At 47.2% G+C, this 27,004-nt stretch overlaps 2 protein-coding genes across 15 annotated transcripts in view; one reads left to right on the top strand and one right to left on the bottom strand.

Annotated features, from left to right (window-relative positions):
* Positions 1–2,188, bottom strand: part of DRC3 (dynein regulatory complex subunit 3) — a 34,738-nt gene extending 32,550 nt beyond the window's left edge. For 4 of the 9 annotated variants that reach the window (XR_013376473.1, XM_077892377.1, XM_077892376.1 and 1 more), the window contains exons 1-2: positions 2,031–2,188; positions 1,281–1,392 (exon numbers count right to left, since the gene is read on the bottom strand). The gene's annotated coding sequence lies outside the window, so the exon portion shown is untranslated. Of the gene's footprint in view, positions 1–188; positions 329–1,280; positions 1,393–1,796; positions 1,819–2,030 lie in introns of those variants that run through there. The other 5 variants (XM_077892373.1, XM_077892375.1, XM_077892371.1 and 2 more) reach the window with 5 other exon arrangements.
* A 402-nt stretch (positions 2,189–2,590) lies between these two features.
* The window catches only part of TOM1L2 (target of myb1 like 2 membrane trafficking protein), a 118,665-nt gene continuing 94,251 nt past the window's right edge, over positions 2,591–27,004 (top strand). For 5 of the 6 annotated variants that reach the window (XM_077892370.1, XM_077892369.1, XM_077892364.1 and 2 more), the window contains exon 1: positions 2,591–2,746. In XM_077892370.1, the coding sequence (XP_077748496.1) occupies positions 2,695–2,746 (52 nt within the window). In that variant the 5' untranslated portion in view covers positions 2,591–2,694. The remainder of the gene's footprint in view (positions 2,747–27,004) is intronic. The other variant, XM_077892366.1, reaches the window with a different exon arrangement.

Here is a 27,004-nt window from a genome sequence, read left to right as displayed (position 1 = left end):
ACATTGGCTCCAACTTCTTAGAGGGAATGAGTCAACTCCCAAAGACGTTTCCAGCCGCCCCTCCCCTCCATCTCCCCACTCTTTTAAAACAATCTTTTTTCTCTAAGATTTCCCATAACCTGACAAGGTTGGTTGACACCAACTTGCCTTTGGGGAAATTTTAACGTGCGGTATTTGGCAGATGTTACCTGCGAAGTGTTTGTGCTTTCTCAAAGAAAAGTGCGGTGCTTTGGGAAATGCTTCTTAATTCCGATTTCAAAACTGTAACTGACTTCTCATCACTCCCACTTCATCGGGGCCTGGCACCTGGGACAGATCAGGCTTGCTTCTGTCAAGCCCACAATCACTATTCAATGTGGAAGAGTCGTTAGGCATGCTTTTTGTTAAGCACACGAGGGTAGGATTTGGAGCCTGGGTGGGCATCCTCTGACAACGAACCTCACCTTTCTGAGCCCTTGACTTACTGTCTGTAAAAATGGATAAGTCCTCCCTCCTACATTTGTTTAAGATCATTTATTCAGCCCACACACGTGTAATGAATAGCTACTACGTGTCGGGAATAAAACAGACCTCCTCCCCTCTGCAGACGTGAATCAGATCATTGTACAAATATTTAATTACAAACCATGACAAGTTTGTAGATGTAGGGAACTGGGACATCATATGTGAGGGGTGCCTGGCCTGGCAAGGGGAGACAGGGCTGAGATCTGAAGGGTGAGTAGGAAAGATGGAAGAGTGAAGGGCACAGCCAGGGCCCTGAGGTGGAGTGCACGAGCCATGTTCCATTTGGGCTGCAGTGAAGCACGGCTGGAGGGGCCTGCAGGATCTTAACACCTTCGGATTCCTGGGAAGCTCCTGAGGCTTAATTAATAAGGGCAGTGACGTGAACAGCTTTCACTTTTAAGAGGCTCACTCTGGCTGTCGTACTGAGAACAGCAAGAGTCATGAGCAGGGTAGTGGTAAGATGTGGCTGTGAGAGATCTCGAGGATTTTAATATGTAGGACTAATCACTGGCAGTTTCCAGATGAGGTTAGGAAGGTTAAGTAAGATACCAATTTCATACATCGATACGGCATATGGCAGAAGCAGGGAGATGTGATTCCAGAGCCCATTTTCTTAACCATGACACAACCGTATGCAGGGCACTGTGGATTTTCATTATCACAACCCACGAGGTTTCTCACAGCTATTCCCAGGCAGGGCCAAGGCCCCACCGCTCCTCCACTAAGGGACTTTTTGTCAATAATTTACCACCCAACCTGGGTTCCTGATGACTTGCCTGACAACAGTGTTGGGGAAGCCCAGAGGTAGCGGTTGGGGAAAGCAGTGGAGGGCTCTACACCACTGCCAATAGAGCAGACTCCTCACCGAGAAACAAAACCAGGACAGCCCTGTGAAACAAGAACTTGTGATCAATTGAATCAGAAAAACATTGCCCCTGCTGGCAGTGGATTACTTAGAGAAAATCAACGATTTACTGAGTGCTTGCTGGGTACTAAGTACAATTTCATTACTTAATTCCATGTCGGCTCTGGAAGTCACTGGAGAAAGGGGTGCTAGTTCCCCCATTTCCCAGAGAGAGAAACTGAGGCCCGGGAGGGGAAGGAAATTGTCCAAAGTCGGACAATGAGCTACTGAGAAGAGACAGGCATGAAACTTGGGTAGCTATATCCCAAAACAAAATACTTTATGGAGCACCAGGTGAAGAATACAAAGAACAGAAACAATTTTATGACAGTCAAGAGGTCGGATCTGAGGGTTAAATACGTGAGGAGCTCATCAGTGGACCGGGTACCTCTGTTTCGATAAAAGGGACCAGGCCAGGAGGCCCGGGGGCGTCCTTATTATTTCCTTCTCATCCAAAGCCCGAAAGCCCAGGGTCCCGGCGCAGCCGTGAAGCGGCTGGCAGAGAACTGTGTGCTCATCTACAGGTGAGGAGGGCCGGGTCGATTCCCAGAGAAAAAGGCCGGAGGAAAGAGCTAAGTCCGCCCCTGCTAGTCCTCCCGCAGCCTCCGCTCCAAGGTCTCACCGTCTCAAGCGCCGGCCACCCGACTGCTTCCACGCAAGCCGACGCTTCGCCCGGTTACTAAGGGAACCAAGCTCCGCCAGTCGGTTGCTAAGGGGAAGTCGTCGAGTAGACATCCTGGGTGAAAGTTGACGGTCACGTGACAGTATTTCTTGGGCGGGGAAATACTCCTACGACCAACCCGCAGTAGAAAAAACAAACGTTTCTCCAATCAGCACTGTCTATGGGCAGGGATATCAGTAGTCCCGCCTCTCCCCCGCCCCCACTTGAGTGATTGACTCGTCTCCTGGCCAGTAATGTAAGGATTCGCTAGATTGACCAATATATAGATGAATCACAACACTCAGACTCTCGTTCGGAGGCGGGCCTTTGGAGGCGCCGCTACGCCTGATGGAGATTCCTGTGACCTAGCTCGCCGCTCCGCCCAATCGTCTGCCGCGGGGTAGGCGGGGCTTCGCAAGGGAGGCGTAAGGGCCAATCCGGAGAAGGGCTAGACAGACGGTGCCCAATGGGGACGCGACAAGGGGTGGGGTCAGGGGCCGGGCGTTCGGCGTTCGGAGGGTGGGGCGGGGGCAAGTGTCAGTCAGGTCGGGAGCGCGACCGGGGACAGCGGGGACCCGGGCGGCTGACAGGGGGGCCCGGGCCGCTGCCGTGCTGTCCGCTCAAGATGGAGTTCCTCCTGGGGAACCCGTTCAGCACCCCGGTGGGGCAGTGCCTCGGTAAGGCCGCGCGAAGGGTGGGCAATCTGGGTGGGCGACGGCGGCGGCTGACGGGGCTGGTGAGGACCGCGGGCCTCTGCCGGGCACCGGTGCCACCCCGCGGGCCGCCCGGGCATCCTTGCCGTCGGGCCTCTGCTCGCGGCGCCTGTGTCACCCTGGCGGGAGGCGCCCCAAAGGCCAGCGTGGACTCGGAGATGCTCCGTGCGGCCCTCCCGGATTCGGGCCCAGCCTCTCCCGGCTCAGAGAGGGGGTGCGGGCTGCTGGGGTCGGCTTGCCTCCTCGCCTGCTGGGGATGCCACCGAGTGCGTCCGCGTCCAGGCTGACGGTCTCGCAGCCACTGCCGCCAGGACCCAGGGCTCCCGCACCCTTCTCCCTCCATCCTTGTCCGTCTCCTCAGTACCAGCAGCCCTCAGACCGGGCACCCTCCCAGAGAATACTCCCTGCTCTGAGACTTGCTAATTAGAGCTGCAGCTCAGCGAGGCTGTAGGAGGGACTGGGATGGGGGGAAGGGTTCCCCGAGGGTGATTATTTTGGCAGGGGGACGGCATCCCTGCACTGCCTCGGGGAGAGAAGGGAGGCTGTGTGTTTTAACGATAAGAGCCCTGGACTGGGAATCAGGAAGCCGGGGATCCAGTAGGGGCTTCGCCAGTGACTCTCCCTGTATGACCTTGTGCAAGTCACTGCTCTTTCCGGTTTGATGTTTTCCCTGTCTGTCAAATGACCTGTGTGTGTGTGGAGGTGAAGTGTGGTAGGTCCCTTCAAGTTCTAAAGTTTTGATAGATCTGATAATAGTTTCCGCACATTGGCTCCTGCTCTCTTATATTAAATATGCCCAAAGCTGAAGTCTTTCAGTGACAGTGTAAAGAGAGAGGGGTACTCAGTCCGTAGTGTCTGTTAATCCTATATGGGGGCTCTGGGCACCTGGAAAAGAGCACCAGAGATGTCGGGTATCCTGGGTAAGGAAATCCCAAGGCTAGGTGAATGAACACCAGAATGGCCCTGCTGTGTGGGATTTCTTTACTAAAAAAAAAGCAGCTTGTCTTTTCATCCAAGATAGGATCTTTCTCCAAGTAATTACCCAAGAATGTTGATTGGTTTCTTTTAAAACTGGGCTCCTCCTGGTTCGTTGAAGGACTGGTAAAACGTCTTTTTATGACTGAAGACCTTTGGTGTCCTTCTGGGCTTGGCTGGTTTAGGCAGCAGTGATTTGTTTATATCCGGCTTTACTTACGACTTTCCCGCTTACTTGTCAGCTTGTAGTGGGGTCTGGGAAGTGATTGAGGCCTCTCCTGTTGGCTAAATGGCATTTGGGAGCCTTTCTTTTCTTTGTGGTGTAAGGTCTTTGATAAGAGATGATGGACACTGGGCCCTGGGTGAACGTCTTCCCACCTTTATGAACTATCATGTGTATCTATATTTTCTTCCTCGTGTCCTTTCCTCAGGCGCTCTTTCTTTCCCAAAACCTCATTTCTCAGTTGAGTATTGAATCCCAAACGGTTATTGGAAGGAGCTGGTAAACTTGGGGGATTTATTTTCTTTTCTGTCTCCTTTACAATAGGAAATGCCAGGGGAGCTGGTGAGGGGTAGAAGTTAAGAACATTTAAAAATACACAAATATTAAGGACATAGGGGTATGTAGTGAGTAGAAAGAGCATGATGCTTCTGTCAGGGAGGCCTGAGTTGAGTTTTGCCTTACCCATTTTTGGGCCGTGTGACCCTAGAAAATTGTGTGACCCTTCTGAACTTTAGTTTGCTGAGAGGGAGAGATTGATTCATACTCACAGAGGAGTACAGATTAAGTGGGATGATGGTTGCCTGGGACATAGTAGGGGCTCACTAAATTGTAGCTGTCATTGTTAACAGAGTAGTTAAGTTAGGGTTGAGTGTGCTGTCTGGAAAGGATACGTGGGGCAGCTGGCCCATCTGTGACCTGTGAAGGAACAGCCCCCAGCATTTATCATCCCTTAGACAAGACATTGACCATGAAGAGAATGAAGCCTCCTTATTGACAATTGGTCAACAGGCAAGACCCAGCGGACATCACAGTTCAGATGAATGATTAGAGGATAGAAGGAGGTTCTATATAGAAGGAGGTTCTGTATATTCTGTACTGTCGTGACAAAGTGTAAAAGTGATTTTCGTGGCATTTAGTATTGTTACTATTCTTTTAAAAGTCTTGCCAGGTGGTTGACAGGACGGAAGGGATACAGAAATAAAACAACAAGGCTGATGAGTAGAAGCAGCAGCTATAGCTTGCACAAAGCAGTTCTATGTTACGTGCTTCTTACAGCTGCTCTGTGGAGTAAGTTTTGTTGTCCTTCCCATTTTAGAGATGGGGAAACTGAGCCTCAGAGGAGTGAAGCCACTGCTCAGCTGGTAAAAGGGAGAGTGGGCATTTCATAGCTGCCCTGGTCCTCAAGGGATTTATGGTGTCGAGAGAGCAGAGATGCTTGGAATAATCACTAACCGAAGGCCACTCCATAGTTAAGTGCTCAGTTGAGTAGTGGGGATTGTCAATGAACTTAGTCCAGAAGAATTCAGAAGAGCTGGGGAGATGGAAGTGGCTTTCTGGAGTCCAAGGGCTGCTCACGAGGGTGGCTGGGAATTCACAGGCAGAGAAGAGGTTGCCCCATGCCTGGGGACAGGTACATGAGGTAGGGAGGGTGGCGTGGGCACATCTGTGTTCACCAGTCTGAGTGGAAAAGGTGACTGGGGAACAGTGGCAGGTTGGGTGTGGGCCCAGGATAAAGCCCTATTCTTGGGGAGGGGGATGTGATATCAAAGATGACATTCTTCAGCTGACTCCAACTTTTAGTTTCTCTGCTCCTTATTTTACCCACTCGTTAAATAACACCTCTCAACAGCTGCATGGGGCTTGCAGTTAAACAATCCCCCCAACGTTTTGAGTGTCTGTGGGTACCAGGCTCTGGGGTACACATACTTAAAAGGTGCTCTCAGGAGTCTTCTGTAGGGGTACCCTGCTCACCAAAGGTGTGCTAGAGCTGCAAAAAAATGAGGGTTGTAGTCTCAAGGCTTGGTTATTATTATTATTTGTGTGTGTGTGTGTGGTTTTAGATCTTTATTTGACAGTCTGGTTGGTTCTCATCCACATTAACTGTCTGTAGATTTTTTAAAGTGGTGTCAGGTCCCAAAGTAACGATCATACAGAGCTTGTGTGGTGGATCTTCATTTTCATTACATTTTCTTTAAGGATTTTCCTTATTCCATTTTCCCAGACCGCTTTGTTGAGCCTGGTGTCAGTGTGTAGACCTGGAGTTCTCATCTCTTTCCTGGCATATTTCTGCATCTCTTTGAGTGTCTGAAGTGTCCTGGCATGCTTCTTGAAACCTGCTGCATGGATGCGCTTGTGAAGTTGATGGTGTGTTTTCCCGTCTCTGGTTCTTGGCAGAATGGCTCTTCTGCTCACCTGCTTTGTGGGAGCCATTCTGCTGGGCGCAGGTTGGAAAGGGGTAGGGTAATTACTATTCTCTCTCATGCTTGGGGCCTCACGAGGACATTGTAACCTGGGCTATTTGGTTGAACACGCAGCCAAGCCCATGGTCTGATGTAGTTAGCTGTGTATTCTTGTATCCATCCTCACTGTCCTTTTGAAAGGTGGTTCCCGAGTAGAATGCATGATTTAGAGCAGAATGAGCAGTAGGATGAGAGGCTAAGAAGTGTGGAAGAAGAAAAAGTCTGTATTTTTATTTCTGGGTTTTCTCTTCTGAAAAAAATTTCAGAAGGTTACTGTCTTCATCTAACCTGTCTGTGACCATGGGGGGTTGGAATGTCAGGAGTTCCCCCAAGTGAGGTCCAGGGTGCTCTGCAATGGTGACAGTTCCTTGTATTGGCTGGAAAACGTTTTCAGATTATCCTTCTTTCCAAGAGTGAAGTGTGGACTCATTTCAAAATTTTAGCCAGTAGCTAGTTAATTCTGATGGGAATACTGTGGGGGGTGAGGTGGGTGCAGGGAGGACCATCTCTTCTCTGCATGGTTCAGCTTTTATAAAGGCTAAGAAGCAGATACTCTGTTGCAGACTTTGTGCTTGTGGATTGGATCGTGTTAGATATAAACTGCTTCCCAGTGCTGTGGGAATGCTAGGTGTTCTGCAGCCCAACTGTTGCCAGAATAATCAGTTATCCCTCAGATTGCCCTTGCACTTGACCATTTGCCAGGCCCTTTTGCCTTGGTCATTTTATTGTGTGTTTACAGCCCTGTGCAATACACAGGAAGACAACTGAAAAGAGCTTAAAATTATTAAGCACCTACTGTATGCAGATTCTGTACAGGGATCTCACGTAATACAAGTATTTAATGATCTGGGTGTTACTGTTCTCCTGTGTTGCTTCTCAGGAGGCGGCCCTGAGGAGTTAGGCTGGTGCAAGGTCTTATGCCAGAGATTCGTCCCAGGGTTAAGCCAGGGATCTGCTCCTGAGCCAGTGCTCAATTCTATGCTGCCGTGTTGCTTCTTGTTCTGCGGTCCTTATGGTTCAGAGTTAGCAGAATCACCTGGAGGGCTTGTTAAAACAGATTGCTGGAGGGATGCCTAGGTGGCTCAGCAGCTGAGCGTCTGCCTTCAGCTCAGGGTGTGATCCTGGAGTCCTGAGATCGAGTCCCACATCGGGCTCCCTGCATGGAGCCTGCTTCTCCCTCTCCCTGTGTCTCTGCTTTTCTATCTCTCTGTGTCTCTCAGGAATAAATAAATAAAATCTTAAAACAAAAAACAAAAAACCAGATTGCTGGGCCCTACTGTTGGAGTTTCTGATTCAGTACAAGCTGGGACCTAGCATTCTGCATTCCTAAGTTCCCAAGTGATGCTGCTGCTGGTCCAGGGACTACACTTTGAGAACTACTGCTCTAGATGAAAAGTTCTGCCCCTTTAATCTCTTCTTTATCTTTCTTCAAGCAGTAAATGTGGATTTTCTTCTGGACAGACTATGAGTGGGGTTATTTAGAAATCCGTCATTCATTTGGTGGCTATGTATTGCATCTCTGTATATATTAAGCTAAGTGTTTACCAGGATTCTCAGTTTAGTAAGGGAGCTAAGACAGGTACCTAAATCAGACATGCTTTTTTAAAAAAAGCAGGGCATTAGATTGGACAGATAAATGAAGTACGAGAGTGGAGATTGGAAGGAGTTATTACTACTCACTACTCCAGTAGTAAGAGTTAACAATACCTAAACGTTTAGTGTGGAGACTGAAGTAGGCGCTTTCTAGATCTTGCGGTCCTTTAATCCCCACAAGAATACCATAAGGTACTATATGATCTCCATTTTGCAGACAGGGGCCTTGAGGCAAAGAGAGAAGGTCCCACAACATTCAGGAAGGGAGCTGGCTCCAGAATTGGTGTGCTGTTATCCTGTGCTGCCCTCTGTAAGGGAGGAGTGAGGAGGAGCATTTTGGGAAGGAAGAAAGGGAGACTCAGGAGGCTGTGGCTGCCGCTGAGCAGAGCTTTGACCAATGGGTAGGGATGGAGAAGGAAGCTTGGAGGACTCTCGGCAGATATGGCAAGCAGCTTGAGCAAAGGCTAATTAAGGGGGGTGGGGGGAGGGCATAACAGGACCAGGTCTGTTGGCTAGCAAGCATTGGTGGTGGAAGGTGAGACTGGAAAGGTAGGGTTAGGCCTGATGGTGGGGGGCTTCAACTGTTGGCCAAACAGTTGGGGTTCTTTCATTTGTGGCCCTGAGGAGCCAGGAAGTATTTCTAGGGAGGGGAGTAGCAAGGATATCATTACAGAGACAGGGAGATTTCCTTTTGGGAGTCACCAAAAGGTCATTCTTCTCTCTTCGCATCAAAGCCCCCATCCGCACAGAGCAGGGGTTCCTACAGGGCAGTCAGGAGCAGGCTCTGCCAAGTCCTTAAAGGTCCGGGACGGAGCCCTTCCTATGTGCCCCCTGACCAGAGAGAAGTTCTGAGGCAGGTTGGCGGGCCACCTGAGGAAGAGGCCTGGGGTTCTGAGAGCATTTGTCCTTAACTGCCTGGACAGCTTATGAAACACCGGTCACGTGGTCGGGGGCAGCCTGCTCCTTGTGCCCTGCTTTCCATGTGCAGGAACAGGAGCACAGATGCCAAGGGCTTTACTGAAGGGGGGTGACCTTGCTTAGAGTGGGCTATTTGGAATACTAAAAACTCTCATAGAACTGTTTCTTGGGCAGCCCGGGTGGCTCGGTGGTTTGGTGCCGCCTTCGGCCCAGGGTCTGATCCTGGAGACCTGGGATCGAGTCCCGCATCAGGGACAGTCCTGCGTCCATGCAGGGAGCCTGCTTCTCTCCCTCTGCCTGTGCCTCTCTTTGTGTCTCTCATGAATAAATAAATAAAATCTTTAAAAAAAAAAAAAACTGTTTCTTAAAAAACACTGTCCATGTGGGAAATATTGAAAAATGTACAAAAAATGCAAAGGAGAAAAAAAAATCACCATAAAATGCTCTTAAACTCATGAAGATTCTTCTCGTTTTTTATAATAAGTGGAATGGGTGCCATCCTTGTTAATTTCACCTCCTACTTTTCTCTTGGAGATGCAATATTGTATAAGTTCTCTTAACATATTTCTGTGTAATCTACCTGTTTTTTCTTGGTGGGAGGGAAGGAGGACAGATATAAAGTGAAGAAGAGAATATAAAGTACCCAGAGGAGCTTCAGTTAAGGGTTGTTGCTCTTGACCTAGCAGATAAATCACTTAGAATTTTTAGGTTAACCTAGTAGTCTGAGAAGTTATAAATAATGTTCAGGCCTTTTTTTTTTTTTTTTTCCCTGACTAGCCTGTTGTGCCTAGGAATGAGGCCTTTAATATTTTAAAAAAATATTTTATTTATTTATTTATTTGAGATAGAGCAAGAGTGAAAGAGAGATGTGGGGGGGTGGGGTAGAGTAGGGAGGAGAGAGAAGAAGCAGTCTCCTCACTGAGCAGAGAGTGGGATGATGCAGGGCTTGATCCAAGGATCCTGGAATCATGCTCTGAGCCGAAGGCAGAGGCCTAACCAACTGAGCCACCCAGATGCCCTGGAGAGGGGCCTTTCAAAAACCATTTTCAGACTTGGTACCTATTTTAGTGCTCTCACCAATCCTCCTGACCTAGAAGAATGTTGTTGATCTTTTCCATCCAAGTGAGCATGCCCAGTGTCTGGCAGCACCTGCCTCTTCCTCCAGAAAGCTTTCCTAGACCACCCTGTTTATGGTGCTGAATCTCTTCTTTGAACTCACAGCGTTTGGTTATCACTGTTGGCTCTTCCCTCACCTATAAAATAGAAAATTTCTTAACTTCCCAGGTTTTTATGAAAATTAAATGAGAGAATGTATGTCAAGTCCCTAGCACAGTGTCCCGCATTCAACTACTATATTCAAACCTGTTGATTGCTTTCTTCCTGCCTGGTACAGTTTCCTGAGGTTATTTATTTTATGTCTTGTTTATTGCCTTACCTCCTGTATGAGGCCAGAGGCTCCCCAGGGCAGGATGCGTACTTTCTACTTCCTTGTGACTGTCACAGAATGTGGCAGATACACTGCACGGTTGCTCACTCCAAAGGTTCCTTTCTATCAATCTTACTTTTTAGTATCTTTCAAAGCTCAAAATATTGGCCGTCATTTACTGATCCTTTAGCATTCTCCAGACCTCCTGTCATACACATTAACTCATTAAAATCTTTTTTTTTCCTCTGAAAACTCCACCAAGTCAGTGGTATTCTTATCTAGCAAAGAAATGGCTTAAGGGAACTAAGAAACTTCCCCAAGGTTCAGTAGTTCAGGTAGGCTGAGCCCTATTTCATATCCAGGGAGTCTAGCTGTAGGGCTTTCCTTCCCCTTGCCTTGGCAGACAGGAAGCATGGTCTGTTTCCATTTAGACAAGAAGGGGCCTTAACTGATTCCATGTGGGAATTCCATGAAGCTAGCAGAAGTTCCATCAAGGAATTCTAGAGCAGTTGGGATGCCCACTGCCCTCTCTTTGTTCCCTTCTAACATTTGGCACTTTTTGTTTTGAATTGGAGTTGGTCCTGTCTCTATCTCTGTCCTGACTGCCCTGTGTGGGTTCATTAACTGTTGTACTACTCACTTCCTGATCCGTAAACAGAGAAGGGGTGTGTATGTGACGAGAATACTTGCTCTGTCACATCTTACCAGGTTGTTCAGAGGATCAATGAGACACCGTGCATAAGAGCAAAACATGGTATTATGCGGGGCACCTGGGTAGCTCAGGGGTTGAGCATCTGCCTTCGGCTCAGGTCATGATCCTGGTGGGGCTCGAGTCCCACATGGGGCTCCATGCCGGAGCCTGCTTCTCCCTCTGCCTGTGTCTGCCTGTGTCTCTGCCTCTCTCTCATGAATAAATAAATAGAATCTTAAAAAATAAAACAAAAAAAACATGGTATTATGTTATAGCTCTTTCCATGTATCATCTAGACTAAACGTTCCATGAGGACACCTGTCTTTATTTGTACTTATTTATTGATTTCCTTCTAAAAACTGTGGTAAAATATACATAGCCCAAAATTAACCCTTCTGTCCATTTTAAAGTTCAGTGACATAAAAGCACATTCACATTGGTGTGCAGCCATCACCATCATGCATCTCCAGAACTTTCTTCATTTTGCCTAACCGAAACTGTATGCATTAAATGATAGCTCCTATTTCTCCTCACCTCCAACCCCTGGCAACAACCATTCTACTTTGACTCTCTGAATTTGACCACTTGAGGTGCCCTCCCTCACATAAGTGGAATCACACAGTGTGTGTCTTTTTTATAACTGACTTCTTTTACTTAGCATAATATCTTTAAGATACATTTACATGGGAGCACATTTCAGAATCTCCTTTTTTATTTGTCCATTCATCCATCTTTGGGCACTTGTGTTGGCTGTTGTGAATAATACCACTGTGAATGTGGGTGTGCAGATAGCCATTCTCATCCCTTCTCTCAGGTGTTTTGAATACATACCCTGAGGTGGAAATAGTGGATCATGGGAATTCTCTTATTACTATTTTGAAGAACAACCATACTATTTTCCACAGCAGTTGTACCATTTTACAGTCTCCCTAGCAGTGCGTAGGGCCCCAATATCTGCGTCTTCACCAGAACTTGCTAGTGACTTCTTTCTTTGTGGTAGCCATTGTGTGCATGAAGTGATATTTCATTGTGTTTTTGATTTGCATTTGTTTCCCTCATCATTAGTGACAGTGAGCATCTTTTCATGTGCTTATTGGCCATTTGTATATCTTTGAAGGAATGTAGGTTCAAGTCCTTTGCCCGGTTTTTAATTGGGTGGTTTTTTTTTTTTTTTTTTTTTTTTTTAGGTTTTATTTATTTATTCACGAGAGACACAAAGGCAGAGACACTGATAGAGGGAGAGGCAAGCTCCCTGTGGGGAGCCCGATGCAGGACTTGATCCCAGGACCCCAGAATTACATATGACCTGAGCTAAAGGCAGATACTCAACCACTGAGCTACCCAGGTGCCCCAATCGAGTTTTTGTGATGGTTATTGTTGAGTCTTAGGAGCTCTCCCCATTTGTTAGATGTTAATTAGCAGCTACATGATTTGCAAATAATTTTCTCCCATTCTCTGTGTTGCCTTTTTACTCTGTTGATTGGGTCCTCAGAGACAGGAAATTTTTAAATTTTGATGAAGTCCAGTTTGTCTGTTTTTTCTGTTGTTGCCTATGGCGTCATGTCCTGATTTTTCCGGAGAGCCTAACACGTGCCTTCAAGACCAGAACAGTGACACCAGTGGTACTAGTCAGCATGATTCTTCACCAGGAACTGGGCTAAGTACCGACATGCATCATTTCCTTTCATTCTCACAGCAGCTCTGTGAGGCAGATGCCATCACTCACATTTTCTAGAGCAGGGAACTCAGGCTTAGAGACTAAAGTACTTTCCCTGAGGTCTGTGTATAAGAAATGGCAGAGCAAGGACTTGAACCCAGGTCTGTGGATGCAAGAGCCTGTGCTCATAATCACTAAGCTGGAGATCTCAGGAATTATTTGTGGAATTGCATGAACGAACCCCCGAATAATCTCGGTGGCTGAAAATCTGGCAGGAGTTGCCCCCAATTCAGATGTGCCCTCATGTTAGAAAATCTTCACCTGGTCAGTTCTCATGTGATTCAGCACACAAGTGTCCTCATCCTCCCACCACATTTTCTGAGAGTTCCGTTAAAGGATATGCTTTCTTAGAACTCAGAGAGGCTCTTTTCTTGTTCATGGAAGACCCATATATACTGGTGTATTTACTTTCTTTGGATTTGGTTTGTAACTATGGTCTTGGAAGGGGGGGGAAAGAGGGGATTTAAACAGATGTTAAGTTGTCTAACTGACCAACTTGCTTTTAAGACATTACCAGCTGCTGTTTTAATCATTCATGAAGCACCAGCCTTGTAGTCTGGAAGGCATGTCAAAAATTCTGTTTCAGGTTTTGGCTTAAAAACTGAGTGTAATGGAGAGAGACCGATTCCTTCATCTCAGAGAATTGGGCTGTACATCTTTGAGAGCTGGGGACAAGGACGGGGCCCTGTAATAGGACACTGTTGAGTTTTTTTGCCACTTCTCAAAGGAGAAATCACACAGTTTTGGCACGTCATTAGTCAAAATAGGAAATGAGGCCTGAGATATGATGGTGCTTGGCGTTGGAAAGCAGAATTTGCTAGTGGCTTCCAGAGAGTGAGAATCCCTCGTGTTAACTCTGGAAATTCTTAAACCAGCAATTCAAGGACTCACTGAATTCAAGCTAGGACATTAGCAGCTTTTGGTCCAACCCCCTAATTTTTACAGGTGAGGAAGCTGAGGCCCAGGGGTTCGGCCTGTGATATTTTTACTCTGACAACACTTCTGACACCAAGTGCGTGGGGGTGGGGTAGGGTGGGGTGGTGGTTTCTGACAGTAACTGTTTCTGATACCAATTCAATTCAATTTGATCTAACTACCTGGAGTTGTTGCAGACCCTGCTCGTTAAGGGCTCAGTCCTACAAGACTTGTCCCCAGTTCAGACTCTAGTCCCTAGTTCCACGTTGCCACCTGTACTTCACACCAGCTGGCTGTAAATTGGGGGTTCCTATGATGCCCCCCTCAGATTCAAGAATTGACTAGGAAAGCTTACAAAACACAGGGAAACACTTTACTTATATTTATGAGTTTATTATAAAGGATAGAGCTCAGGAACAGCCAAATGGAAGAGATGTACGGGGTAAGGTATGAGGCGAGGGGGCGCAGAGCTTCCATGCCCTCTCTGGGTGCACCACCCTCCCAAGACCTCAGTATGTTCACTAATTTGGAAGCTCCTTGAACCCATTACGTAGACATAACTGATTAAATCATTGGCTGTTGGTGATTAATTTATTCTCCAGCCTCTCTCTCATCCTGGAGATTGGAGGAGTAGAGTGGAGGCTGAAAGTTCCCAATCCTCTGGTGTCCGGCTCCCGTTGGCTCCCATTGGGAAGGTATCTAGGGGCCCCAGCCAGCAGCCATCCATTAGCATACAAAAGACCCTCTTAGCACTCTGGGGAGTCCAAGGATTTTAGGAGTTGTGTGCCAGGAACTAGGGACAAAGATCAAATATATATTTCTTATTATATCCCCTGAGGTGACTTGCCAAGGTCCCACAGTGCTTTAGTGTTAAAACTGGGGGCACGTCTTTCCTCTTAACCCAGACCCCCTGCCCAATTAAGGATATTTGTATATAGGCAGGGAGGCTAAGGAAAGAAGTAGCAGCTTGCCATTTGATGAAGGGGCAGTTCTTTTTTTTCCCCTAAGATTTTATGTTAAAATTTTTTTTAAAGATTTCATTTATTCATTTATGAGAGACACACAGAGAAGCAGGCTCCCTGCGGGGAGCCCGATGGGGGACTCGATCCCAGGACCCCAGGATCACAACCCGAGGCGAAGGCAGACGTTCAACCACTGAGCAACCCAGTCGCCCCACCCATCTGCTCTTATTTTTTTTTTTTTTTTAAGATTTTGTTTATTTATTCATGAGAGACACAGAGAGGAGAGAAACACAGGCAGAGGGAGAAGCAGGGTCCCTGCAGGGAGCCTGATGTGGGACTCGATCCCGGGACCCCAGGATCACACTGTGGGCCAAAGGCAGGCGCTAAAACCGCTGAGGCACCTAGGCTGCCCATCCCACCCATCTGCTCTTAAAAAGAAAGTGGGAAAGGTCCTTCCCTCCCAACAGCTGTTGTAACCTACAGTGTTCCTTGAAATTTAAGGAAAGTACCTTTTTTAAAAATGCACTTACCACTAAGCCAAGTAACTTTATTTTTTTTAGATTTTATTTATTTGGGGATCCCTGGGTGGCTCAGCGGTTTAGCCCCTGCCTTTGGCCCAGGGCGTGATCCTGGAGTCCCAGGATCGAGTCCCATGTCGGGCTCCCTACATGGAGCCCACTTCTCCCTTTGCCTGTGTCTCTGCCTCTCTCTCTCTCTCTCTTTCTCTCTCTCTCTGTGTGTGTGTGTCTCTCATGAATAAGTAAATAAAATCTTAAAAAAAATTATTTATTTGAGTGAGGGAGATAGGGGAAGAGAAGGCACGAACGGGGTGGGTGGGGGAGATGGAGAAGGAGACTCCCCGCTGAGCAGGGAGCAGATGTGGGACTGAATCCTAGACACCAGAATCATGGCCTGAGCCAAAGGCAGATGCTCAACGGCTGAGCCACTCAGGCAGCCCCCTAAGATTTTATTTTTAATAATCTCTGCATCCAGTGTGGGGCTCAAGCTCACAACCCCAAGATCAACAGTCATATGCTCCACATACTGAGCCAGCCAAGTTCACCCAGAAGGGGCAGTTCTTGACCTAGACTCATGAAGGCAAATATTTTTTTATTGTCTGAAAGTTAATTACACTCACATAATTTTGTGGGGGTGACTATTTAGCTCTAGGTTTGAAGATTGAAATGAAATTAGTTCATAAAATCACCTTTGGTATTGTTTCGGCTTTTTCTGGCACCAGTCCAGAGCAGACAAATGAATCTCAGGCTGGCATTTGGGAGGCCTCGGATTGGTCAGCACTCTGTGGCTGATTGGCTGGGTGACTGTGGGTAGTCACATCCTGCCTCTTGAGTCATTTATTTGGAGAGTGTGGATTGACCAAGAGTCTTCGAGTTCATTTCCATGCCTAGAGGTTAAGGCCTGAATCAAAGTGGCCTTTAGTTTTTCTAAAGTAAGACCTTTAGCCTTCATAGAAGATTCTACTTACTTTTGAATCCAATTTATATATGTGTGTGTGGTTTTTTAATTTTATGTATTACGTGTGTACTCACACACATTTTCTCACACATTTTTTCTTGAGATACAATTTACTTATGATGAACTGCACAAATCTTAATTGTTACCATTCGTGCAAATGCATCCACAGTTGTAACCCACACTCCTGCTAAGATAAAGACTTTCGCTGTCACCCCAGAAGGTTCTCTCTGCCCTACCCAGTCAGCTCTCCCCTACAATCCCTTGCAGAGATAGCCACTGATCTGAAGTCCTTCACCAGAGATGAGTTCTGCCTGTGGAGTTGTACAGTGTGTGCTCTTTTGTTTGAACCCCAGTGGTATTTTGAAGAAATCTTCTGCTTTCTCCCTTTAGTCCTGTGAAGTCATGCATTCTTTTCTCCAGCTGCTGGCTTGAAAGGTCATGTGGTTTGGGGTTCTGCTGGTCCCCGTGAGCTGCTGTGGTTTGAGAAGTGAGGGCCCTCTGCCAGTGGGCCACCGTATTATCTGTTGAGTGTGAGGGAAGACATGGAGAGAACAGCTTGATTTCCAGATACTGGGTTGGGTTTGTTTCTATAATTATTGGTGTCACAGTCTTCTCACTTGTCAACTGGGCAAATTGGATCTACCAACAGACGAAAGAGACTAACTCTGACACCCGAAAATGTCACTCGTAATGGCACGTTTCTGACAAGGTGCCCATGAGATACACTCATTTCAATTTCATAAATACTTTTGAACATAAAGGCAGATTGCTCCAGGGAGCAAGAGCAAAAGGAAGGGAGGTCCGGAAGGGCCGAGCAGATGGACTGGAGAGCCAGACTGTGATGGCTGTTCTGGAGGCCTCTCTTGGCTGCAGAGCTTTGTCAGTGGGAGGGGATTTGTTTGTTTGTTTTTCTTTATAACGTCTTTAGGCTTTGTTTCCCCTCTCACTTACAGGGCCTCTAACTTAGTCCAGTCCTGCCCCTGCCTGGGCCATTGCAGATCCCTTCCAGCGGTCTCCTTCATTCTTTCTCTGTTTGTACCTGGCCACCACTCAGCTTGGGACAGATCTACCAGAACCATCCTGGAACTCCAGTCTCCTTGTGAACAAAGTATAAACACAGCCTGGCATTCAAGGCTTCACTGATAGGGCCGGCTGCTTCCTGTTGACTCTCTACCAGACCTCTGTGTGTGGCCTCTGCGCTCCTCATGCTCCTTCCTCTGTGTGGCACTGCTTCTCTCTTGCTCAAGACCTAACTTAGGTCTTCCCACTGCCTCAAAGCTGGCCCAGTTCCCACTGAACTGCCATGGCACTTGTATTTCATATGTATTTAATAATTACGTGCCTCTTTATGTCAGGGCACCACTAAGAGTGGGGTGGGATTTTGAATTCCGAGATGAATGATGTTCTAGACCTACCCCGAGGGGAGCTTGGTGTCCTGGCTCAAAGGGAGGCGTCCTCATGTGGCCTAGATAGAAGGGAAGGGAACTGATGTGCACACAGCACCTGTATGAGCCAGGAACTTTGCTGGGGCCTTTCAACTCTCTTGACCTTGTAAGCTGAGCATTTTCATCCCTGTGGTGACTTTCTCAGAATCTCACAGCCTACAGGTCCGAAAACCCATGAGGTCAACAGCCTATGTGCTTCCTAGTGCCTCTATCAGGCTCAAGTGGTGGTGGGTGAAGGTGGGAGCAGCTCAGTGGATCAGGAATTGGCTGGCTCTATGCCCCATTTGTGCGTATGCTGGCAGGTGGGATTCTTCTCCTGGTTTGAGGCCAGGTGATGTTAGGCCTCTGTCCCCATGTTAATCCTTGTTTGGGACCTTTTCTGTTACCCAGATAAATGGTGAGTCCCTTTGGGGGACTGTTCTTCATCCTGCTGGGGCCGGGGAACATGGCCTGCCTGCTTGTCTCCAGCAGTTTTTAGGAGGACTTCTGAAGCCAAATTGCTGTTTCTGAGTAATTCACTCTCAAGGGCACAGAACAACTCTTTGCATACTTAAAAAAAATTTGTAGTGAAATACGGGTGCCCGTGTGGCTCAGTTGGTTGAGCCTCCGACTCTTTGATTTCTGCTCAGATCATGATCTTGGGGTCCTGGGATCAAGCCCTACTTTGGGCTCCATGCTCAGTGGAGAGTCTGCTTAAGATTCTCTCTCTCCCTCTCCCTCTGCCCCTCCCCTCCCACAGTAAATAAGTAAATCTTAAAAAAATTGTGGTAAAATACACATAACAACAAAATTTATCATCTTAGCCATTTTTAAGTGTATAGTTCAGGTACATTCGCATTATTGTGCAGCCATCACTAACACAAACTCCAGAACTTTTTTCATCCTGCCAAATTGAAATACTGTACCAACTGAACAACTTCCATTTCCCCCCGAGCCCCCCCATTCCCTGGCATCGCTGTCTGTAAGTACCCCTTATGAATAGAATCATACAGCATTTGTCCTTTTGTGACCAGCTTATGTCACTTGACATAATGAAGATTCATCTGTCTTGGAGCATGTGTCAGAATAAGACTTATTTATTTGAGAGAGAGGGAGGGAGGGAGGGAGAAGGCATGTGAGTAGGGGGAGGGAGAGAGAGAGAATCTCAACCAGAATCTCTGCTGAGCACAGAGCCGTATGTGGGGCTCGATGTGGGGCTTGATCCCACAACCCTGAGATCATGACAATCCAAAATTAAGAGTTGGACACTGAGCCACCCAGGCACCTCATAATTTTTTTCCTTTTTGAGGCTGAATAATGTTCTGTTGTATGGATAGACCACATTTGTTCCATTCATCCATCTGTAGATAATGCTGCTATGAACATGGGTGTGCAGGTATTTGTGTCCTTCCTTTTTATTTTGAGTATATATCAAGAAGTAGAATTGCTGGATATGTTACCACTATTTTATTTTTTATTTTTTTATTTTTATTTTTTTAAATTTTATTATTATTATTTTTTAAATGATAGTCACACAGAGAGAGAGAGGCAGAGACACAGGCAGAGGGAGAAGCAGGCTGCATGCACTGGGAGCCCGATGTGGGATTCGATCCTGGGTTTCCAGGATCACGCCCTGGGCCAAAGGCAGGTGCCAAACTGCTGCACCACCCAGGGTTCCCTATTTTATCTTTTTTGAGGAGCCTTGATATTATTTCCCACAGTGGCTCACTGTTTTACATTCCCACTAATGGCACCCGATGGCTCCAGTGTCTCCACAGCCTTGCTGATGTTGTTGTATTGATAGTAGCCATCCTAATAGGTGTGAGGTGGTTGTACACTTTTTTGAGGGGGTCTATCACTAAGTACCCACATAAATCTGGGATTGTGCAGAGCCTAAGTGAAGGATGTGTATCTGGAGTAAGGTAGAAACATCAGTACCATGGGGAGTATGTTCATTTTTCAGCAAGCTGTATTTGCTAAATGATCCTATATGGTTGTTGTTAGACAAAACTGCTTTGTTGGTGGCCACCTTGCTTCCTGGATTTAGAGGCAGTGGTGGACCAGAGGGACCTGAGGGGTCCCTTGTTGGATTCAGTGACAGTGGAAATCAGAGCCCTCAGTGGGCTAGTAGCATTATGTTGGTCCCTAGTGAACGCATGTCCTCCAGAAGAAGATACCTCCTATCTTGGGGGGAAACTCGCTGCCCTGGGTACAGTCAGGTTGCAGTGTGATGGGGTAAGGGGAAGTGGGACAGCCCTTAGTGTCTCTGAGTGCCTGCCCTGCTTGGTGCTGGTGAGATGCAGTTACCCCCCTCAGCAAATTTCCACTGAGAGGGAGATAAACACGTCACTTCAGTGCCCAGGGGAATCCACAGTAGAAGTGGGGACAGGCCCAGGGGAGACTCAGAGGAGCACAGAAGGAAGGTTCCTGAGAAACCTTTCCTGAACCTGGTTTTGAAGGATGAGAAGAGCTGGCCCAAAAGAAAGAGAAGGGATAGGAGAGAACAAGCCATTGGGCCTGTTGTTGAACTTCATCAAATGTGTGCTTTTGTTGGAGGAATATCCCAAGGGCTTCTTGGTTTCAAACTTGCTAGATTTAGGAAGAAGAGGGTGAGATGGTACGTGCCTCAGGGCATGTATGATACGTGTCCCACCAGGGACAGGATGGAGGCGGGTAAGGGGAGGGGGAGCAGCCTTTTGACTATAGTTTCCCAGAAGCCCCACTGCAGGTCCATCGTGGAGGTGGGAGGCTGCCTTTGGGAAAGGCACACACACCCTCCCAGCCTTCCTGTAGTGTACTCAGGGGAGGAAGTGGCGCCTCGGGGTGGCCTTCCCTGGTCTCCACCGCTCCTCCAGCCCAGGGACTGCCTGCTCTTTGTTTTCCAGTGCTGTTTGTTTGTTTGCGTTTCAGTGAATGGGCATTGACCCATGTGCTCATTCTTGTTTAAAACTTAGTAAGAAGAAGAAGAAGAAAAAAAAAAAACTTAGTAAGAAGTGTATTCTGTATGAAGCACAGGTCCGCACTTTGCCACCCCCACTCGGCTCCCCAAAGGTAACCCTGTTTGGCTGCTTAGTGTGTGGTCCTTGTGCTGTGAAGTTTCTTTTGTACAATGGGATCCTACTCTAGGTTTCATTCTCCAGCTTGCTTTTGTCATGCCATTGTATATTTTGGAGCTCTTTCCACAGCAGCATATTCAGATGTACTTTATTATGCATAGCGCTCCATAGAATGGATATACAATTTATCCAGCCATGCTCCTACTAGGAGGCAGTAGGTTTTTGTCCTTATAAACAATGCTGTAGCACCGTATCTTTGTACACTTATATATTTATTTGGTTTAGATTCCCAGAAGTAAAAACCTGGGTCAGACTCTAGAAGCATCTGAAGCTTTGATAGAGCCTGCCAGACTGGCAAAAGGTGTTATGCATAGACTCTCAGCAGCAGAGCCTGAGTTGCTCTTTTCCCTGCACCCTCATCAGTGCTGGGTATCTCCTGCATTTCTACATGTCTGAGGAGGGCAGAGGCATTTGGTTGGTGGTCTGTGCTTCGTAGAAGAAAACCAGCTCTGAGACGTGTGCATTAAAGCTTGCGGCCTTTGGCTGACTCCTTCCTGAGCGCCACGTTATATGGAAATGCACAGAATGGGCCTGCTGGCTGAGCTGCAGAGACACTCTGTTCTTCCTGCCTCCTTGGCCTCCCTCTGCCTTCTATCAGGCCAGAAAGGACCTTTACTTTTCTTGTTGAAGGGTTTGCTCGCAAGAGCCCTTATGGTCAGCATTTTTTAGTTGGCTTTCATACGAAGTATATCAGTACCTCCCCTTCTTTGCCCTGCCTGCCTGCCAGCCATGAAGGGACCACATCTCTCACTTGCCGCTCCAGGGTAGCCACTTTGATGCCCACACTCAACAGTCCCTGCACATAACTGGTGACATGCTTGCCTTGAGAATCCACAGGGTCTCTCTCCAAGTTGCTAACCTGATACAATAAACTAAAGTCAGGCGTTTTGCACATCCCCTAATTAGAGGCAGAACAGAGGAGGAGAATTCTATTTCCTTCAAATCTGAGGAACACTGTCAAAGTCTGGATTGAAGATTTGGGTCCCTGCCAGGGAGCTAGAAAGGGAGCGGGTACGGAGGAACTGCCATTTATTGAAGGTTGCTGGTCATTCTCCTTGCAGCAACCTCTAAGGCAGTGGTGTGATTTTCTTTGATTTATAGCGAGGCAGAGTCACATGCCAGAGCCCTCCCAGGGAGTAAGTGACAGAGCTGGGAGGTGAGCCTAGGTTTGCCATAAGCACTTGCCCTGCTTACCCGTTGGCTCCAAGCAGATCCCAAGAGACGCCATCCCAGAGATCCTCCCCTGGAGGCAAAGATGAACTAGGACCTCTTTCCTGATGGGCCTTTCAAGTCTGTTGGTCGCTTGGAAAAAGCAACTGCAGCTTCTCCTCCTGCCCTTTCTTGCATGTCCAGACTCTGGCCTGGGGTTTCCCAGACACAGATGGTTTCCATGAACTCCTGGGGGCCACGTTCATGATTCTCATATATCCAGGAGTCACCTATGCTGCTATTTATAGAATAGGTTTTGTTTTTTTTTTTAATCCAGTCACTTTTTTCCTCTGGCAAATTTGCTTTTAAAGGAGCTTTATCACTACTATAAATTGAAAACCAGTTTCACTTGGCAGTAATCCAAACTAACAAAAAATAATAAGAATAAACAAGTACTGTGAGATCAAAACAAGATTATTCTAGCTGGGTCCTGTTGCCGTCCTAAGGCTCCCAGCTGAGGCCCACTCCTTGTTAGAACAGGGAGCTTTCGTAGCGTTGAATAACCGAAATAGGGCAGAAGCACAAGAATCTCAAGAGGACTGATTCAAGGCAGCCCTGGTGGCTCAGCGGTTAAGTGCTGCCTACAGCCTAGGGCGTAATCCTGGAGACCCAGTATCGAGTCCCCCGTCGGGCTCCCTGCATGGAGCCTGCCTCTCTCTCTCTGTCTCTCATGAATAAGTAAATAAAATCTTTAAAAAAAAAAAAAAAAAAAGAGGACTGATTCAATCCCTGGCTTACTTAAAGTCACGCACTGGAGGTCCATCCCACTCTTTGGGAAGAGCTCCGCCAGGTTCTGGCTAGCCCAGGTGGTGCCCATTTTTGAGGCACGCTGCCTGTCTCTGAGCCTTTGCTTTTGCCCTTGCCTCCTCCAGAATGATTCTCCTTTCTGCCTCTCTTGCTTTCATGGTCACCTGCAAGGTGTGGCTCAAGTGCCACACTCACTAAGATGTGGCCAATGATTGCAGAGCAACTGTCGTCTTCATCCCAGATGTCCTGATTTCTCCAATTACGTTTTTCATAGATCCATCGTGGCACAGGTCACGTTATAGACTAGGTTTGTGTGCATGTGTGTGCATGCATGCGTGTATATGTTATGTGTTTATCCTGTGTGACTCTAAGCTGTGGGAAGGGGTGCTTTGTAGCATCTATTCTCATACTCAGCGGTGAGCCCCTGTGGGCCAGGACAGGCTCTTGTTAGAACTGACGTGTCAGGATGTGCCGTTCCTTACATTGTTCCCTGCTATTCTAGATGTTCAGGCAGTGTTGCTGGTGAGCTGGGTCTTCCTGGCCAGCGTTCCACAGCTGCCACTCTCCACTCTAGAAAGCATCTACCATTGGGAAGAGGTGGGGCATGGGGCCCCGGAGCGGCAGATGAGAAGGGCAGCTATCTAGGATAGAAGGCACCTGGGTGAGAAATGGATGGCATGAAGCCTGCAGGGAGGGTCCTAGTGATATCAGAGAGTGTCAGAGCCAGGTCCTCTGTGGGGCTCTGATGTTCTCTTGGCTTTGGCCTGCTTTGGCTTCCTGGCTCCAGCTCCCCATTCACCTGATCTTTGGGACAGTCTGTTCCTTATGTGGCTCCCTCTGGCATTTTGACCCCTGCTTGGCACTGTCACTTTCTGGCATTGCCCACTACCCACTGTGAATAGGCCTGGCTCTGTACTCCAGCCCTGCCCCCAACATCAGTATGCCCACATCCCGTGGCCTGGCTGGCTTTGGTCCAGAGGAGTATGGGAGGGAGGTTGTGTGGCCAGCAAGGGAAAGAGAACCAAATGCTCCATCACTCTCTATCCTCTGCTCCTCTCATCTTAGCAAGAGCAGAGAGTGTGAACGGCAGAGAGGGAAACAGGGCTGCTGTGCAGGTTGTGATCTGGGGCTGCTCCTGCTCTGAGAATGGGGAGCCTTTTTCTCCTTTGTTCAAAGCTCCGTATGGGCTGGCAGTAGGGCTGGCAGTGGCCCTGGAGAGCTGTGGCCTTCCCCTGCTGGGCTCTACACCTCCTCCTAGGTAGGGACCAGGAGGCATTCATGTTGGTATCCAGAGTGCCCAATGCTGCCAGTTTCAATGAAAGATCAATGCATAGAATTTACTTCACTAAACTGAAATTGGCAGATCAACTTCAGCTGGTCTTTCAAAATGAAATTGTTAGATTGGGGAACTTAATGAAAGATAAAGGTGTAGTGCCAGGATACAGGCATTTAATGTCTCTGCGCCTCAGTTTCCTTGGTTATGACTGCTACATTTGTCTTGGTTCAAGTTGGATAATGCATATAAAGCCCTTAACTCCCTAAATGGTCTTTCCCTACATCAGAAATGTTTCTGGGAGGGCTCCTGGCTGGCTTGGTCAGTGGAGCATGTGATTCTTTTTTTTTTTTTTAATATTTTATTTATTTATTCATGAGCGACACAGAGAGAGAGGTGGAGACACAGGCAGAGAGAGAAGCAGGCTCCATGCAGGGAGCCTGATGTGAGACTCAATCCCAGGACCCCAGGATCGCGCCCTGGGCTGAAGGCAGACACTTAACCGCTGAACCACCCAGGTGTCCCTGCTTTCTCTTCAGGCCTCTCCTTGGCTCACAGATGTCTGCCTTCTTGCTGTGTCCTCACATGGCCCAACTCTGTCCACATCCCTGGTATCTCTTGGTGTGTCCAAATTTCCTCTTATAAGGACACCAATTTGAATTAGGGCCCACTCTAGTGGCTTCATTTTACCTTTATCGTTTCTTTAAAGACCTGCCTTCAGTTATAGTCACATTCAACATAGGAATTTCAGGGAGTGTTGGGCAGGGGATTAGTGCACATACACTCTCACCCATAGCAGTTGCAAAACACTTCAGTGGATGGTGGCTAGCTCTTCCTATTTAACATGTGTTCTTGAATTCTTTACTGTTCTCTGCCACAGATTGTATCTAGTGTGTGTGGTTCCTGAGGGCTGGTAGGCTGGCTATTCAGTATCTTCCTAACCCCCAGGTACCTTCTTTTTTTTTTTTTTTTTTTTTAAGAATTTATTTATTTATTCATGACAGACAGAGAGAGAGAGAGAGAGAGAGAGCGAGTGAGCAGCAGAGACACAGGCAGAAGAAGAAACAGGCTCCACGGAGGGAGCCCGATGTGGGGCTGCCCAGGTCTACTTTTAATAGAAAGTATCTGGGCAGAGGCAACCCGGATGGCTCAGCAGTTCAGCGCCACCTTCAGCCCAGGGCCTGATCCTGAAGACCAAGGGTCGAGTCCCACATCGGGCTCCCTCCGTGGAGCCTGCTTCTCCTTCTGCCTGTGTCTCTGCTGCTCACTCCCTCTGTGTCTGTCATGAATAAATGTGTGGGAAATATCAGAAAGGGATACAGAACATAAAGACTCCTAACTCTGGGAAACGAACTAAGGGTGGTGGAAGGGGAGGAGGGCGGGGGGTGGGGGTAAATGGGTGACGGGCACTGAGGGGGTCACTTGACGGGTGAGCACTGGGTGTTATTCTGTATGTTGGCAAATTGAACACCAATAAAAAATAAATTTATTATAAAAAAATAAATAAAAATCTTTAAAAATAAATAAAAGTAGACCAATACGGTCAGCTCACATTTAGAGACCAAACAGGCTTCCTTCAGCTTCTGGGCCAGCTAAGGGTCAGCAACTCATTGTTCAGCAAGAACCTGGGCTTGACTTTACAAAGTTAGCAAAAGATTATGCTTTAAGTGTATAAAAATTAAGATAGGAAGGAACAAAGTGCTAATAAAAATTGAATTAGGTAAAATATTATGGTAAGTAACAGTAGCCAGACATAAAAGGCTGCATGTTACATGATTCCACTTACATGAAATGTCCAGGGTAGGCCAATTTATACAGAGAGAAAGCAGATTAGTGGTTGTGGGGGCCTGGGATGAGGGAGGGAGTGGGCACCGAGTGCTCATGGGTATAGTATTTGTTTTGGGGTTGAGGAGAATATTCTGGAATTAGATGGTGGTAATGGTTGCACAACTCTATGAATATACCAAAACCCATTGAATTGTACCACCTCAAAGGGTGAATTTTATGGTATGTGAATTATATCTCAATAAAGCTGCTATAAAAAAATTGAATTAGGGTTGTGGCAGGCTTCTGTGAATGGCTTTCCTTCTTCTCTCTGTTCCTCAAGTTTTCTGTAATTACTTCTTTTACGTGGAGAAACCCAGGGTCCTGGATTTCACGAAGATTACTTGGGATCCAATTTTATGTGGTGCTGAATGCTAGTGATGCAAAGAAAATCCCCATGAAATATTAAGGGGTCACTTTTGTGCCTAAAATATCAACCACCAATTTGGATTTACAGGCCTATAAATAGAGAGAAAGTGGGTATGTATGTTATGAAGCTTAATAATGAATTTGATGAGCTGTAATGTGGCTCTCCTAAGAGAGGGTCTGTCTTTTCATCAATAGCAGATCTGTGGGTCGTAGCAGTGTTAGCTTTTTATTGTCTCATGGAGTCCAACTGGTGTGGGGAATTGAAATCCGTGTTTGTTTCCTTGTGTGGGTCTTCTCTCAGAGAACTGCTAGTTCCCAGTTTGACATTGTTTTCAATCCAAGAGATTTCTGAGCCATATATATTTTTAATATATGTTAAATAATTCACCAAGGAATGTGTGTGTCTGTGTGTGTGTGTGTGTGTGTATGTATATATATTGAAACAGTGGTAGCTGCCTCACTTCCGATGTGACAGTTTCTACCCAATTTTTAACCTTGTTGGTCCTAGAGGCAGTCTGTTTCTTGGTTAATGATATAAAATCATCTTTGAAAGGAAAGCTAAAGACTTTTGCATTCTCTTTTGCTGGTTTCTGCTTTAAATCCACCCTTTGGTATTTGCAAAGGTCAGATGAGCTATTTTGGTGTCCATGGCCCTGATTAATGGGAAATCATACATTTCCATTGGCCCCCAAGGATGAAGGATTAGTGTGGCGGCGGCGGCGGCAGGCAGGCAGCATCTGCTGTAATGTCAGAAGCGTGGTGTTGGGAATTGCAGGAGCAGCAGGCCCATGAAAAATGTAGGAGGAGGGAAGCTCCTCTAGCGCTAGCCCCTGACGAGTTTTTCTCCGTTCGCAATCATGCAAACATCTCCAGGAGCATTTGTTCTTCTCCGTTAAGCCTTGTCGCTAAGAATTTAATATGGAGAGCACAAGTACCCTTTTCCTGAGAGGGCTGTGGGCCCTGTGTGGAGGTCTCTGGTTACCCTGCCAGAAGGTTCCTCAGTTCCCTGAGAGTCGACATGTTTGTGTTCAGCTTTTTACCCCTCCTTGTAGGAGACGTCGGTTTTATTCCAAGTTAAATAAAAATCGTGGTGTCGGCTCCCGGCTTTTCGCAAGAAAAGCAGG

The sequence above is a fragment of the Canis aureus genome, chromosome 3, assembly GCF_053574225.1.
Source record: "Canis aureus isolate CA01 chromosome 3, VMU_Caureus_v.1.0, whole genome shotgun sequence".
Taxonomy (NCBI): domain Eukaryota; kingdom Metazoa; phylum Chordata; class Mammalia; order Carnivora; family Canidae; genus Canis; species Canis aureus.
This window is presented reverse-complemented; position numbering and strand designations above follow the sequence as displayed.